At 36.8% G+C, this 16714-nt stretch overlaps 1 protein-coding gene across 1 annotated transcript; it reads left to right on the plus strand.

The window, feature by feature from the left end:
• The first annotated feature begins 1912 nt into the window (after positions 1-1912).
• On the plus strand, positions 1913-16170 carry LOC131728526 (coiled-coil domain-containing protein 146-like). Its single transcript, XM_059019533.1, has 6 exons — positions 1913-2009; positions 2379-2588; positions 10815-10872; positions 13726-13902; positions 15937-16010; positions 16122-16170. The coding sequence occupies exons 2-6, from the start codon at positions 2401-2403 to the stop codon at positions 16168-16170; spliced, it is 546 nt and encodes a 181-aa protein (XP_058875516.1). The 5' UTR covers positions 1913-2009; positions 2379-2400.
• Positions 16171-16714: the final 544 nt, after the last annotated feature.

Below are 16714 nucleotides of genomic sequence, written 5' to 3' on the forward strand. Positions count from 1 at the left end.
GGCTTCTTTAGATGTTGTATTTTTGGGGGGGCTTGCTTTCACATGGGTCCATTATTTGTATGCATATCCAAAAATATCCCTTGAAACCAATATTCTTGATATAATGTTATTCCAATCATAACATTTCTCACGGTCCACTGTCTCTTATACATAATGTACATGCCTTATACATAAGCAACAAAATAATAAAATGCATTATTAGTCACTATCAATTGAAAATGTAGTGTCATCTCACAGTGGCCTGTGGTTGAATGACCTATGAATGAATATACTTCTTTCAAAATTGGAACATCCTACAATATTTTCTGTTTGACTTCTATCCCATCAAAAACACTAACTAAATAAATTGGTGACAACTTAAATTAATTTATAAAATGCCAAAGTATGATTTTCATTGGTCAGCTGGTTAGAGCTGGCAAAGCAGTTGAACATGTCAATTGCAGCAGTTTAAAGGACTGCCAGTTCCAGTCTACCATGACATCCCCCGGAGACCAAAAGCCTGTTTTGATTTGGCCTGCTGGTCAGTCAGTATCTAGAATAGCCAAATCAAGTTATTATTTTTTTATTTCTTAGCAGACACCCTTATCCAGGGCAACTTACAATTGTTACAAGATATTGCATTATTTTTTACATACAATTACCCATTTATACAGTTGGGTTTTTACTGGAGCAATCTAGGTAAAGTACAGCTCAAGGGTACAGCAGCAGTGTCCTCCACCTGGGATTGAACCCACAACCCTCCAGGCAAGTGGCCAAAGCCCTAACCACTACTCCACACTGCTGCCCTAGTGTTGTGCTGGGAGAAAGTTTTGGACAGTTATTTTTCTCCAAACTTTGTAAAAGCAGTTTGAAACAGCAATAAGACCAAATGAACCCCAGTGTTTGATACATTTTGTCCAGTGTCTATACTCCTTTTTTTTGTGACAGTGGTGGTGTAGTTGCTGGATAAGTTTGTGGATCCCACAGTGTTTTAAAGAACGATGGGCTCATTTTTTAATGAATACGCTATAGAATGCCCTTGGTAAACAATAATAAAAGGAAACCGCATGCAATGAAATTATTTTCAATTCTAAGTATATTAAAGCAGCGTAATTGACTAGAATATTGCTAGCTGTTACTCAACAGAAAATAAATATCACCCTGTTGTTTCCTAATTAGGTCAGTGAACACTTCCAAGCTATTTTTTAAGCATTAGCATAACAGATCTTTTTTTTGTGGCCATGCACAATATGTTGTGTTTTCTTCCAATACATGAACATTGTCCCTCTCTGTGTTTATTCCTCACATGTACTGGAGGTGATGTTGGTCTCTGTTGAACTATTTCACACAATTCCCCCAACAAGGTACACTATTGCTGCAGAACTGCTGTAGTTTCACAATAGCCACAAACCACTGACATCCACTTCAGATGACCCTGAACTTAAACTTAAAGGAAGTAAACTTCTGTATCTGATACAAGTCGCTAAGAGCTAAAAAAAAAAAAAAAAACATTTAAGAAAAACAATGTTGTATCATATGCATGTGAGAATATTTTCCTTCCAGATTGGTAGATTATATTAACATTAGCCCTGTTTCAGCCTATTAAGTTATCATTTCTGTAATAAAGCTAATATAAATATACAAACAGTGGTTCAGATTATATTTGTGTTTCTTAAACTATTCCCATAAACACCAACGTTGGCTTGATTGCAGATAGCTGAGTTCAGTATATTTCTTAACATTTTAATCCAGAGAACTAAACTTTTTCACTAAATGTATTGAAGATAGTTTTGTTTTGTACTTGCATTTTAATACCCTGTAAGTGCATTATTCTATAAATCCATATATATATATATATATATATATATATATATATATATATATATATATATATATATATATATGAGTAAATTAAATCAAACAAACATATTTGCTTTTAATCTTTAGCTGTTTTCCATTGGAAAAATAAGAGGAACCAGAGTTGCTGAGCTGAAAGCTAGTTACAGCTTGCTGCATGAGACTTTAAAAAGGTATGTAAGATGCACAACAATAAAGGTTTTAGGACTGTAAAAGCAATGACATTATTACATTATTTTCCCATTATTTTCCCAAAACTACGTTTATTTTGTGACAGAAAATTAATTTTACTGTAATCAAATTTTTAAAAAAAACTGGAACAGTGACATTTACATTTACAAGAATATAAAAAACAAATAATTATTTTATTGGGCCCTATGGATTAGATAAAGTTTTCTTTCTAGACTGTTGTTAAAAAACAGAAATGGTCAATAACAGATTGTTGGACAGAAACAGTCATTGATAGGAATTAATATTTAATAAGGTTATGGAATTTGTGAAATTTTAATACACTACTGTGACCTTGTCTCTCCAACGAATAGTACGCAACAGTCAGAGATCCAGATGCTGCAGGATGCTAAACACTTTACAGCAGAAATTGAGAGACAGAAACAGGAGCTGGAGCGGGCTGACCACTTTCCTGAAGGCTTTGACACTGAAGCCAGTAAGATGAGACAGCAGCTCTTGAAGTTTCAGAATGACCTTAATGAGGCAGAGGAGATTGACTACAACCTGCAGTATAAGCTTGAGAGGTAAGTGGCCTCTTTCGGACAATTTACCTGGAGCAGCGAGCAAGTGTCTTTCAGGCTACTCATGAAGTGAGGAAGAAGGCCATCCCCACCATCTTGGCATCGTGATTCCTCTTCAATGGTACAAATTGTTAGAGCAAACAGTATCTTCCTTAAAACTATTGAAATCCCAGTTGTTTACTACAGCTGGTTGAGGTAATAGTATTCCTGATTCTACACAGCTGCATATAAAGGCTCCCTTGGCTAGTTTTAGTCATGTTATTTTTGTGTTATTTTTTTGTTTCAGTTTCAGGTAAGAGTTTAAATACAGACCACATTACCACTACCAAGACACACTGTAGCAGACAAGCAGACAAACATTTTGATGAGAAATCTTAATTTTGTTTTCTGTGGGTTGGTATTCTGATTTGTTTCAGGGTTGATGTTGGCTCTAACCCTGTTGATTATAATATGTGTTAAATAGAGAATAATGCATGGGGTAATGTGTGATATGAGAATTGAATGCCCACCTAAGAGGGGGGAGGGTGCTCCATAAACCCTGAGGGCATTTATACACAACCATAACCTCTAAGCATCCCACCCCAAAGGTGGGCATTAAATTCTCGTTTATCACACACTGCCTCATGCAGTATTTTTTCTAATCTGAGCAATTTTCTCCTGCCAGAGTTCAAAAGTTCTGTGTTGTTTATTGTGGAATTCCTTTCAGCTTGACAGCTCACACTGGGGTCACTCTCTGTTGCTGGTTTTAATGAGCAGTTATTACAGGAAATATCAATTAGGCCATTGAAAAAAAAATGCTCACCAGTTATTATTTAAGCATTAATGTCTGACGCAGCAGTCATTAACTGCTAGATAGTTGACCATGTTTGTTGTGTCCACACTCACCCATAGAAGGTATTACTTTAACACAAGTTACTTTTTATTGCTTTTAAGCAATTGAACAATCACATTCAAAATTAGTCAGCTCTTTACAACTGATACATGTTTTGTACATTTATTCTTACACTACAGTGACAGTTAGGCCTAGGTGCCCTGGGCCGAAAGGTCAATTACATTTTATTTTTATATTTGTCAGATAAATCAACTTTACTACTTTAAGACCTGTGAGTGTGTCATTGTTGAAGTAATAAAAGGATGGTTCTCGCTTCTATTTGTTTGTCTTTTTTTTTTGTTTAGTTTAGTTTTTTTAATCGCTGTAGTATAAACAAATATTGACAAGCAGGTAATTCTTGTAAACCCACAATTAGAAATAACACGTTCTTGTGTATCGCCGAGCTAATAAATACAAGTTCAACTTGGGGGCTTCCTGACACAACACCCAGTGCCTCAAAAGGTTGTACACCAAATTGTGTTCACTTAAATGTTGTACTGTATTTTCCTGTTGGCTTGTTGATTAAATAACATAATAATGTAACTTATGAATATGTTACAATGAATATAAGTTACAATGAGTTAAGAAATGTTTCCTGTTCTCATAAAATGCCTCTACTTCAAACCTGTTTCAGTATAATAGGCAGAATACTTTTTCAGCAGTTGAGTAAAACAGAAATAATATTACATTGAAACCTTTTTATTTCTGGGAAATTCCATTAAAAACTAAAAATGTCTTTTGCATAGACGCAAGTGTTTGACCTTATTGTAGCTGCTTGCAACCTAGTATTCATAGTATGTACTGTTAACACTGACTGCCTGTGGCAAAGTGGTTAACAGTGTGCAGGTGCAGGCGATCAGTAATCAGACAAACAACGACAATCCAAGTACAATGGTAGTTTATTTTTAAATCCAATTGCCTGATGATAAACAATAGTAAATAATAAACAATGATAATGATAAGCAATACAGCGGCGTGTATTGATTGATTTGTAATCCACAGGTTGGCCCCAAAATAATAAACAGTCCCGTTCTTTTTTACAGTGACACAGTGTGTGCGCTAGTGCTCGTAGTGCAAATACATATTATCCTGAAAACAAGTGTAGTGATGTCCGGTTAAGGGCTGGCCTTTGGCGACAGCGCCGGATCGTGTTGAGCTGTTTAATAATAACAAATAGTATATTTTAGACACAACAATAAACAAACAAAACACTCACAATATAAATTCACGTCCTCCTTTCGGTTCACCTTTAACCATACCAAGGAACAGATCACATTGCTCCGTCCCCTTTTGTACCATCTATCATGAGCCCTTGGTTAACGAGTGCAACAGCTCCTCCAGTCCACGGCTGCCACATCATTTCCCTTCTGGGTCGATGATTTAGTGTACCAGAGCTCCGCCCCCTTTCTAGATGACCAACTTCCACCTAACTCTGGGAATGAATTGTTTGGCCATCCAGTCCAGGGTACTCTGTTACCTTTACACAGCGCCCTTACAGGTCGGGAGGGAGATGTATCACCAAGAATCACTTTGTCTCTGTCACACTGCCACAAACACAGGTGTACATAAAGCACTTTATTTAATATACACTGGAAAAAACCCACTATTTTCTGGTTATGCTACAATGAGGGCATTTGTATTTTATACGAGAAGAGGTTTTAAAAAGAAACATTTGCTTCATTTGCTTTTGGACACACATTGGGAAAAGGTAAAGTGCAAAATAATGGGAGATATATTACTATTATAATTCAATTAAAAGTTTTAACTGTGCCACCTTGTATATGTTGTTTTAATACTTTAAGTGCTAGTTGAACATTAGTTAGTACGTGCATTTTAACTCAGTTGGAATTTTTTTTAATGAAACAAAAGGCAGTAAAGATTAACTGTTTACAATGTACCTCTATTGATTTTTAGGACAGCTTCAGTATTTCGTTTTGCCAGTACACCCCAGCTTCATAAACTTTAGTGCTGATCTAAAATAGTAAAGGTTTCTAAAAAATAAAAACTGTTTTCTTAAATAATATAAAGCCCATTTTTCATATCTGAGTTTAATAATTTATTCCTGATCACTTCATGTTTTTAAGTGCACCTTTTCTTTGTGTGTCGGGTTTGAAACATATACACGGATATTAGGGAGACTGACAGCAAAGTAATAAGTGCATATTCAAATTTTAAAACAGGTTGGACTAAATTATTTCCTGAAATTATTGAGTATAGACCTATGTATTAATTTGTTTTTTTAATAGAAATCTTTATTTTTCACAGACGCTCTAAAGTTGATGAAGCCATGTTCCATCACAGTTCCATATAAATCTTAAATAAGCTCTATATTGTAAAGGCTGTATATAGCACAATTCTTATGAATATAAGGAAACACTGTAGTTACATGTGCCAAAATTATTCAGTGAATGTAAATATTTATAAATACTACAGCACATGATGCAAGACATTTAGCCATCCTCCGTGTTCACCAAGAAAGACTGGCCCTTGATAATCTTGAGATAAGCAGCAGAATTCATACAAACTCTAGTACTTGCAGTGCTGTAATTGGGATTTTTACTTTACTGTGAAGGTGTATAATACCATCAAAAAAAGCTAAGATGGCCTGGTCCTGCTGTAGAAACGTCAATGTTCCTATATTCAAATTGAACAGTCCAATGTTTTTAATTCAATTTTTCTCCTGCTTGTCAGGATTCTAGCACCATAAAAAGTATTATGAGTTTCATGACCATTTTGAAATGTTGTCTTTTTAAAACATATAATAATATAACTTTTAATGTAAGTGTTTTATTGAGGTCATTCATTTACAGAATGTTACTTTGATATTTTTACTCCCAGGCTACACTGGGAGTCCACATAGTCCTATGAAAAATGGCCATACATATTTTCAACACACAGGACTTGATCCATGTCTCCCACTCCCCAACATTTTAGCCGTGGTCTTTTGTGAACAATAGCATACTGTCCATTGGTATATTATTTATGTTTGGGATCATTTAGGTCAAGGTTAGTACCTGGATTTAGCAGGGTATCTATTTTAATATTTCCAGAACTATGGCACAATAGTGTTTGTAGTCTGGGACTTTATAAGTCTATCACATGTGTTTTTATTCAGTACTGACAATTACATTGTAGTAACTAAATTAAACCAATCCTGCCACATTTCTAAAAGCTAGACAACAATGAGTGTAGTTTGCAACATTCTCTTTCATTATATTGCAAGGATTTCTTAGCTGTTTGTTCTCAGAGAGAGATTGTATGTCTTTCAATCATGCTGCAGATTTAGTTTTTTCAACTAGCTATGGCGATAGTACATAGTGCACAAGAAACAGCAGCAATCAGTAGCTTTTAAGAAGTTGTGTGTTGGCTAATTTGTTAACCCTTGAAAGCAGAGCTTACGTTAAATGTTTAAACTGGACCAAAGGGGGGATGTTGTTAAAAACAAATCATAAGCTGAGAGACCAGAATGTCAATCACTCCCCCAGTGCTGCCCCACCGCAGCGAGAACACAAAACTTTTACTTTTCATGTCATTAGACTAGCATTCGAGAAATTTGTAGTGCTTGATTACCCAAATATGGTTTTATTCGAAAATCTTTTTATGTAGGTCATAAAATGATAAACTGTTTAGGAATGCTTGTCGTTCTACCTAATGAAGTGGCTATTTAATATTAGTCTTAGATATAGTATACCTCAGTTTAGAAACTTAGAAACACTAGCAATCAATCATTGTGTTTTAGTTTGTATAATTCCTAAGCCTTTAGCATACCATTTGTGATTGATATTGTAGCTTCAAGACTAAAAAATAAGGTAGAAATAGATTCACATTTTCCATCCTACTGAAGTGATCTTTGTTGTCTAAAGCAGATCAGCATACGGTAACACATTACGCTGCCAGACAGGCATGGAACATAGCAGCCAGGTTTTCTCTCCTGTTACTATTTTTAAGTATAAGGTAAAAAAAAAGTATTGGTTTAGAATTTACCAAAAATGACATGGATGAATTAATTTAAGCTTCACTAAAATTGATGAATGTTGTAACTAAGCAGATCAGGGGTCTAAGAACAACAACTTTGAATATTTTAAAAGTTGTGAAGCATCTAAAAAGGAATGAGTATACATTATTTTATGTGATAGGGTGACATTGAAGCTACAGTGTCTGATCATGAAAAAAACTATGATGCATTTTAATTAGAGTACATCTTGTCGATCAGAAAAACAAGATTATCACAATGTGTTTTACATAAAAAAAATGTATCTCATACTGTATGTGCAATCAGGTTAAGTGTTTGAATATAGGATGAAGGTTACTTTAAAGGATACATACATGTGGGGTTCTTTTCCATTTGATTGTAGGTATCCAAAATGTCGTCTGAGAGGGCAATATCACAAAAAGTTATTGAAACCTAAATGTAACAAATAAATACAAATACCAGTTATCATGTGTCACATTTACTGTAACCAGTGAAAACATTTTAATTAAGAACATATTAATGAAATACCCTACTGATGTTGTAATCCATGACTCACATTAAACATTAAAAGTGTTGGAATTTGAAAGTTATTTTCTTTCTTTGAATTGTATAGCCATGTGATAGACAGATGTGCCAGTTGTAAGACTTCCAAGATGGATATGGTGATGTTTTTTTATTACTAATTGGTATCATGTTTAACATTTTAAAAATTCAGTATATACCCACAAACAGGCTTGAGTTTTACCTCAAAAGCTCTATCCCATTGCAAACTGGCTCTTTTTGAGCTCAATGGGGATTTGAGTTTAAAAACAGACAACAAACACCCCTCATTCCACTGCAGTGGTTTAAACCATGTGGGGTTGGATAATTTAAGGAATTGATTCCAGCACCTCTGTCCACACCACACTGATTACTTTTCTCACTGTATACCACAAAAATTGACCAATATCACTTCCTGTGTCAATATTACAAACTGTTTCTTCTCCATTACATTGCTCGGGCAAACAAATATTTTTAATTGCTCACCAAATAAGCCACTTACTTATTATTTACACTTCGTAAGGAATAACAAAAAAATGAAAAAACGTGGAGAAATTATTGTAGACATCTTGGGCTCATTTCTCTAATACAATGCCACTGTGTACACGTCAGGAGCAGAATATACATTAGAAGTAGCATTTCTCCACTCAGTCCCCTTGTGCCTTACTGGGTACCGACTAATTGAATTATTGATAGTTTTAACCACCTGTGTGTGGTGAGTTTGCCTGCGCGTATGGAGGTGCGAGACTTTTTGACTGGACTTTTTGGGAGAGAGTGGTTTTAACTGCTATTAAAACCAGCCCTGGTGTCCGCCTTTTTTCAACACCGACGAAACTAGACTCACTCAAATTAATGGCATGGGCGAATTAGATTCACTTAGCATCGATTTTTGAAGTGTTGGACGAAACTAGACTCGTTTGGGCTAGTACTGAAATCCAGTGAAAACTGTTGAAAAAACGGGTTTCGCGCATCTTTTTCAAGTTCTGGGCCAATATATATATATATATATATATATATATATATATATATATATATATATATACACGTACAGTATACAGTATACATTATTTATATATGCATCATGCACATGGGAGGAGTCATACGCAAAAAACATTCATTATCATATAATAGATGTATCCCCCCAACTCAACACCACACGACCATCATGACAGTAAAAATAGATATAATGAACCGTTCTTACCTGCTTTGTATAAGTTAGTGATCAGCAGATGTGTCAGCTGCACGAAGAGCACAGCGTGTGGTTTTCACTAACTCTACTGTGCAGAATAAATTGTTTTTTTTCTATGGGTAAATATCGGGACTTTCTTCCTATGCATTAGGACGCCTGACATTTGCTAGGAAATCGGGACTGTCCCGACCATATAGGGACTGTTGGCATGTATGGGAAAAGGGCGAATGAGTTTTTGACGATTTTAAATGCGTATACTTTTTAATTTTAGTCTCTAAACACATATTTCAAAATTACATGAGTCGTCTGAGGCTAGATACAGCGAAAGTTCATGGTAAACCACGTTGATGAATACATTAATAACTTAAGTAATCACACGGACAAACTTCAGCGAAACAGTCACGCATGCGCATATCTCAAAGTAGTGCAAAATTCAGCAAGGGCCAGAATTCGGCACGACACCACCACTCTCAACTAAAATACAGCGCCTCTTAATACCGTATCATCTAAATGCGACTCAACACGTTCATTGCATGTGACGTCCGTTGCACGGCTCGGTCTCTGCAGTGGAAAAACATTCAGACTCCTAAGTGGCACGGCTCAGTTGTAAAGTGGAAAGAGGTCTTACTTACCTCTCGTATTACCTACCCTATAAACACCCACCCATACCCATGTGTCACGAGATATAGTTTGCTACCCCACCGTCACCACCACAGAAAACAAAATAAACTCACTTGTTGTTGTGTTGATGACAGAAAGTGACTGACAGGCAATACTTTTTTTAAATATATTTTCTTTCCCCAGTATGCACTCATAAACATGTCTAGCAAATCTAGCAAATAAAATAATGGTAGAATCACGCACGGGAGCTCCCAGGGGGCGGCGCACAATTGGCCGAGGTCGGCCAGGGTGTCCTCGGCTCACGTCGCACCGGCGACCCCTGTAGTCTGGCCGGGCGCCTGCGGGCTTGCCTGTAAGCTGCCCTAGGGCTGCGTTGTCCTCTAAAGCTGTAGCTCTTGAGTGGCTGCATTGTGAGTCTGCAGAGTGTGAAGAAGCGGTCGGCTGACAGCTCACGCTTCGGAGGACAGCGTGTGTTCGTCTTCGCCCTCCCGAGTCAGCGCAGGGGTGGTAGCGGTGAGCTGAGCCTAAAAAAAATAATTGGCCATTCCAAATTGGGAGAAAATAATAAAAAATAATTGGCAACAACTAAATTAAAAAAATAATAATAATAATAATCACATTGGGGTGTATTTTAACAAGCTAAAGAGTGACGGATCTAAATGGCACAGCCTTTTAAATGTAAATGAATTATCACACTTGTTTTCCCACAAGGTTGATTTATTGGCCCCTTATTCACATCACTTATTGCAATAAAAATATGATATGCATAAAGTTACATAAATTACAATAAATAAACTATTGTTTATTGATGATGATTACATGGCACACAATGTGTCAAGTCTTTATCCAAGTACCAAGGGCCTTGGTCATGTTAAATGTTAGAAATGGATGAAATGCAGCTTTTACAAATGTTTATTTTTTTTGTTCACAGCAGCAATACAAAGTTGCCAACTGACATTAAATCTATGTATATAGCAGACTGATTTATATGTGTTGAATTGACATACTGTATATTTTTGTTTTTATTAACTTTAGCTTACATGAGGAAAAGAAAATCCTGGAAAGAGAATATGGAAAGATGCCAAAATCAGGTGTAAGTAATTAAATGTAGACCTGATGCCTTTCTTTACAGTATAAAACCAAGTAACATGTATTCAAGGATTCCTAACAAAGGTTCCCTTTCAAGTACGTAATGTAACCATTACTGAATGGGTATTTATCTCCTAAAGACCGAATACTTTATACCAAAGCTGCTGTTTGACCCTGTGATGCAGTCGTGACACTGCCCCCGAGGGATCAAAAAGACTGCTGTCACAGATCTCTGCGCCATTTTTCCTTTCAAGACTGACTTGATCAGAGTATAAGTACATTGTTGCTTATATCTGTATATATTTAGCATTACATGTGTTTTTACACATTTTGTATGTGATAATTAAATGAATCACTATAATAGCTATTTACACGTATTTGTGTGCACTGCAGCCTGTTGCTAACTACATCCCGCAGCGGCCTTGTGCCCCGCATGAAGCCAGCGGCTCGAGTTGCTCCTTCCCAGTGATCCAGCAACAAAAGTCGGCTGACTTTGTGTTCTCCCCCCAGGCTGCATAGCTCCGGCTGGAGCTTATTTTCTTTCTCGTTTTTGCTAATTAGCGCCATACGAGACATTTTATGTTCTTTATTTAATTGTTAAATTACTGTTTTTTGTTGAAAAAAGTTTTTTTCTGTGTTTTACAGATGCCACGTGCCCAGCACACGTGTATTAAGAGCAGCTGCTGGGCTCAGCAGCATTGCGCTGGACCGAGATACTCACTTCGGCTTGTTGCTTGCAATTACAACCACAGTACCTCAATGCTGTTTTGGTGACCAGATATTTTAGCATTGCCATTACGGTGGCTGTTAGTTCATTCTACCAAGCAGGCTTCCCTCAGTCTCATGTTGATAATGACTGAGTGGTTTTGCCAGTGGCTTTTACAGGTGGGCATCCCTGTACGTTGACACCCATGGTGACTGCAACCTGGTGGACCCGTACCGAATCGGGACAGAGGTTACCGCATCAGTGTTAAGTACACCAAACCAGTACTGAACCAGACTGGTGCCTACCAGGTTCATAACCGCCTTTGAAAGACATTGTCCCTCGCTGGAGAATAAACGTGGTGCTTAATGCACTCATGAAGCCTCCATTTGAACCCATGCATTCAGCTGAGCTGAAATTGCTATCATTTAAAGCAGCTTTCTTGCTTTCTATCACCTCTGCAAAGCGGGTGAGTGAGATGCAGGCATTCTCTATCGCGAAAGCCTGCATATTTTTTACAGATGGCCAGGACAAAGGTCACGCTCCATACCAATCTTGCCTTATGTCAACCAGTCTGTGGAATTGGAGGCTTTCCAATCACCTCCTTTCCAGTCTGATAGGGAGTGACAGCTCCATACGCTCTGCCCAGTTGGGGCCCTGGTGTATTATGTTGACATGACAAAAGGTTGGAGGCAGTCTAAACAATTTTTTGTCTGCTATGGGGCAAAGTCCTGTGTTCAAGCCCTGTCTAAGCAGCGGCTGTCCAAGTGGATAGCAGACACGGTAAAGACTGCCTATGAGCTGGCCAACTTTCCCCCTCCAGAAAAGCTCACGGGCCATTCAACCGGGGACCTTTACCTTTACTAGGTTCTACAGACTTAATGTTGTGGATCCTCAAAAGCCTGGTTTTGGAACTAGTGTTAAGGGCAGCTTCCCAATCAACCCTTACAACACTTGTTACTGGGGTACCGAATGGTGATGCACAAGGCAGCCTCTCGGCATAGCCTTGTAGCATTCCGGTTGTTATGTAATTATTCAGTAATGTCAACAGGAGTCTTGAAGGAAAAATGACACTGAGATCTGTGACAGCAGTCTTTTTGATCCCTTGGGGGCGGGGTTTTACTCAAAAGTGATTCCTGTTCAGGTATTTATGAATGTGAATAATGAGACATGCACTTCTTTCTTGTTTGATGAACAAGAAAAATAACTGCATTTCTAAAATTTTCAATTATACAAAGGTGCCTAATTTAAAGGTTTGATAAAAAAAAAACCTGTCTGTTTAGTTTTTGCAATTTATTTTATTTACTAAAATTAAAGTGTTTCAAAATGTATTTTCACTCAGTGCATAATCTATGTGATTTCCATCTTTCACAAAATTTTCTACAATGTCCCAGCAAAATTTAGCAGTCACTTATTGTAAATTACTTCTTATAATACAATTTCACTTAACACGAATTTACAAATTATTTTGGAGCCCTCCCAGGGAAGAAAAATGTGAATAAACCAAAACCGATACTGGGAAATGTATTAACATCCAGATTAGCGCCCCTGTACTGTATTTAAGTACTGTTTGGGGACTACAGATCCTATGATGCATTTTGGGTCGCCATAGTGCTCACACAAAAACATGCACTGTCCTTGCAGACAAAAGTGGAGACGTTGAAAGGGTTGGATAATGCACCACCATACAAGAAAAAGAAAGATGCTGCTGCAGATTTCAACATTCCCACACACTTTGTCAACCCTTCTGAAAAAACGGGATACAATAATACAGTCCTATGATCGGCAAAACTGTGGATGCAAGTCGTCAGCATTTCTGATTTGCCCAATACCCTGATGTTGAGAACGCATTGCTTTTGTGGTTTAAAAATCCCAGTGATCAGAATGGTACATACAGATTCCAAGTTGCAATGTATGCTTTTTAAAAGTTCACTTACAAACGTATTTTAAATAAAATACAAAGTAGGTATAATACTTTTCATTGTTCTGTGATTTAAATTTGATTTCAGTGTTACTGTAACTCCATTAAAAACTGACAGTATGCGTTTGGCTTAGACTCCTGATAATAAGTATGAGTGATAATACACATTTTTTTGCTGGTCCTTTGAAATTCGTATTAACAAGAATTGACTGTACATGTTTTCCCTATTCTAGGAATTAGAGAAGAAAACTAAGGCTTTGAAAGATAACTGTGAAGAGCTGCGTAAAGAGGTTGCCCAAAGGAAACTGGAAATTGAAGCATTGAAAGAAGATACGGAGGTCAAGCAGAGACAAATCCAACGTGAGCAAAAAGAGCTGGATGAGAGAAAAGATACCCAGGAAGATCTGAAGGTAAATAATATTGGAATATTTCCTCAGAACAGTCTTTTAGCAACTGACTATTCATATCTTCCTGTATTGTCCTTTAAACTATTATGATTTATGCAGTATAAATGCACCAGAACACTGTAAAATTAGCAAATATGTGAGATGGAATATTATGTGAGTAGAAGAGACAGTGATTACAGGGTAACATCTGCACAAAATCTTTTCATGGCTAAGAAAAATTGTAGTCAGTGGGCTGTGGAAATCTACATTAATCAATGATTTAAAAAAAAAATAATAATAATAATAATAATAATAAATATTATTCAAATAATGTAGTTGTGAATATTTATATGAAATATGTTTCAAATACAGTATATTTATAAATGTTTTACAATGACGTGAAACACATTTAAGTTTTATAAGAACATCTTTTTAGTATTATAAGAACATAAGAAATTCAGGCAGCTAGCTAAAGGTCTTATTGTGGTCAAAGAGAGGGTTATACAATATTGTTCATGACAGCATCCAGTCTATTATCCAGTATGCAGCATACCTATTTACAGTTTCAAAACATATATAACTTGAATCATAACATGATTTAACTACACTCTTTAAAATGTCATCTGATATGTTCAGTATGGCCTATTGTTTACCACTGTGTGTTTTAAAGACCCTCAGGAATGTTTATTACGTAACAAGCACTTCCCCTGCGATGCACAAGGAGGTTTGAGGGAGATTTCACTGAGATACCAACTTGTTGTTTACAATATTTACAAGTGACTTTGACTTTAACTGATGCATTGTTTGGTATAATGAAATGCAAAGCAGCCTTAGATCTCGGAAATAACATGTTGGTAACATAAGCCAGTACTATGTGAGTGACATAAACCTGAACTGAAAACAGGCAGCTTATATTTACCAAGTCCCCTTGATTGACCCAATAGATATGTTTGAGAAGGTTTTCATATGAGGATACTATTAGTTTATACAACTTAAAAGTAAACCAATTACCCAGGTGAAGAGACAAGAGCTATAAAGTGAGGACTTAAACCATTCTGCTACTGTTTGATAATGACTCTGTTAAACCTGATCAAAGATACATTACTGTTTTGATTATAGGGTTCCAAGGAGATTTACTTAACTTTGAAAGTGTTATTTGTATAAAATGTAAAAATGATTTGAAAAGTTTTACCAATTATTTCAAATAATTATTTGTTTGGAGACAAAATATTTAAATATTTGATATTTGTAAATTAAATCTCAAATGTAAATGTATTTGTCTCAGGTCTGGTGTATGTATGTATGTATAAACCGGATCCTGCCGAGTCAACGCCTTGTTGTTAACGATCGGCCCACCCCAACTTTTAGCTGAAGTGCATTGAATCTTACTTGAGATTATGTAAAGACCATTATTTTAGTGTACCGAAAATGTCATGTGTTTATATATTTTTTAAATTTAGTGACTTTTAGCGTTTTTCACCTACAAATGTGTTTTTTTCATGATGTGGTTTTGCATGGGACACTGCAGCTTTAAAGTTTAATGTTTGTTTTTTGAAATGACAAAGCGGTGGACATGCTGCAGCAAGTTTGAATTGTATTTCACCAGTCATTAACTATGTTAACTGCTCTTCTTGATTCTTTATCGTGACTTGTGCTGTGCTGTACCTTTGAATTTTAAGCACGCCTAATCTTAAAAAATTAAACTTAAAAAAATCTCCCTGACACAAGAACTGTATAGTACTCATTGTTGTCACAAGGAATAACTTGACTTTCCAATCCAAAGGCACAACCCATTTTGCTTGTAGGGTCCTTTAGGATTGAGTAAAAAAGAGTTTAATGCCCCCTGCAATGCTTAAGTACAGAATGTCTAGCCTTGACCTTTACTTTTTACATTAGAACTACTTATTGTTGCAAAGGTTAACTATAGTTCCCCAATTCCATTGCTTAAAAAGACTGTTATTTGCAAACCAACCTGTCTTTTTCTGCAGTCTGAAGTTTCTGTTGTTGTAAACATTCTAAAAAATGAATGCCTTGATGAAGAAATGCACCCTTTTTCAGGCTGAACTAGTCCAACTGCAGTTCATTACAGTCCAACTTGGGAAGGAGATTGAGAGAATAAACCGAAAAAAGATGTAAGTTGTAAATGAGTCACAAAAAATACCTTATCTTTGTCCATGGCATAAAATACATTTAAATATTGTAAATGTTTTACCTGTTAAAGGCTATTTTTGAAAATGTTTTAGGGATGTGCAAAAAAAGAAAACCGAGCTGGAAGAGAGTTCTCTGAACTAAGTATTGCTCAGAAACAGACTGAGACCAAATTCAGGATGATAGGGGATGAGAAACAGGAGGTCATGAAGGAGCTGGATGGGAAGAGGGCACTGCTGGAGGCCCAAGAGCGTGAGCTGAACAAACTGATGAAAGAACTGGAAACAGGAAAAGAGAATGAAGTACTAGTTATGGGAGAAAGGTGGGTTACAGGTTGCTTGTATTGCAATGCTTTATGTGCAAGGTAATTAGGTTATAAATGTAATTGAATGCAGCATATAAACAGAGCATAACACATCAATTGTTAGAAGGGTGAACAACAGGCTCCCAAGTGGCGCATCCACTAAAGGCACTCCGCATGGAGTGCAGGATGCGCCCTATAGCCTTGACGTCGCCATTTCGAGTCCAGGCTGTTCCATTGCCGACTGTGGACAGGAGTTCTCAGGGGGCAGCGCACGGGTGGGCGAGGGCTTAGGTCAGCCAGGGTGTCCTCGACTCACTGCGCACCAGTGACTCCTGTAGTCTGGCCGGGCGCCTGCGGGCTTGCCTGTAAGCTGCCTAGAGCTGC

Source organism: Acipenser ruthenus, unplaced genomic scaffold, assembly GCF_902713425.1.
Source record: "Acipenser ruthenus unplaced genomic scaffold, fAciRut3.2 maternal haplotype, whole genome shotgun sequence".
Taxonomy (NCBI): Eukaryota; Metazoa; Chordata; class Actinopteri; order Acipenseriformes; family Acipenseridae; genus Acipenser; species Acipenser ruthenus.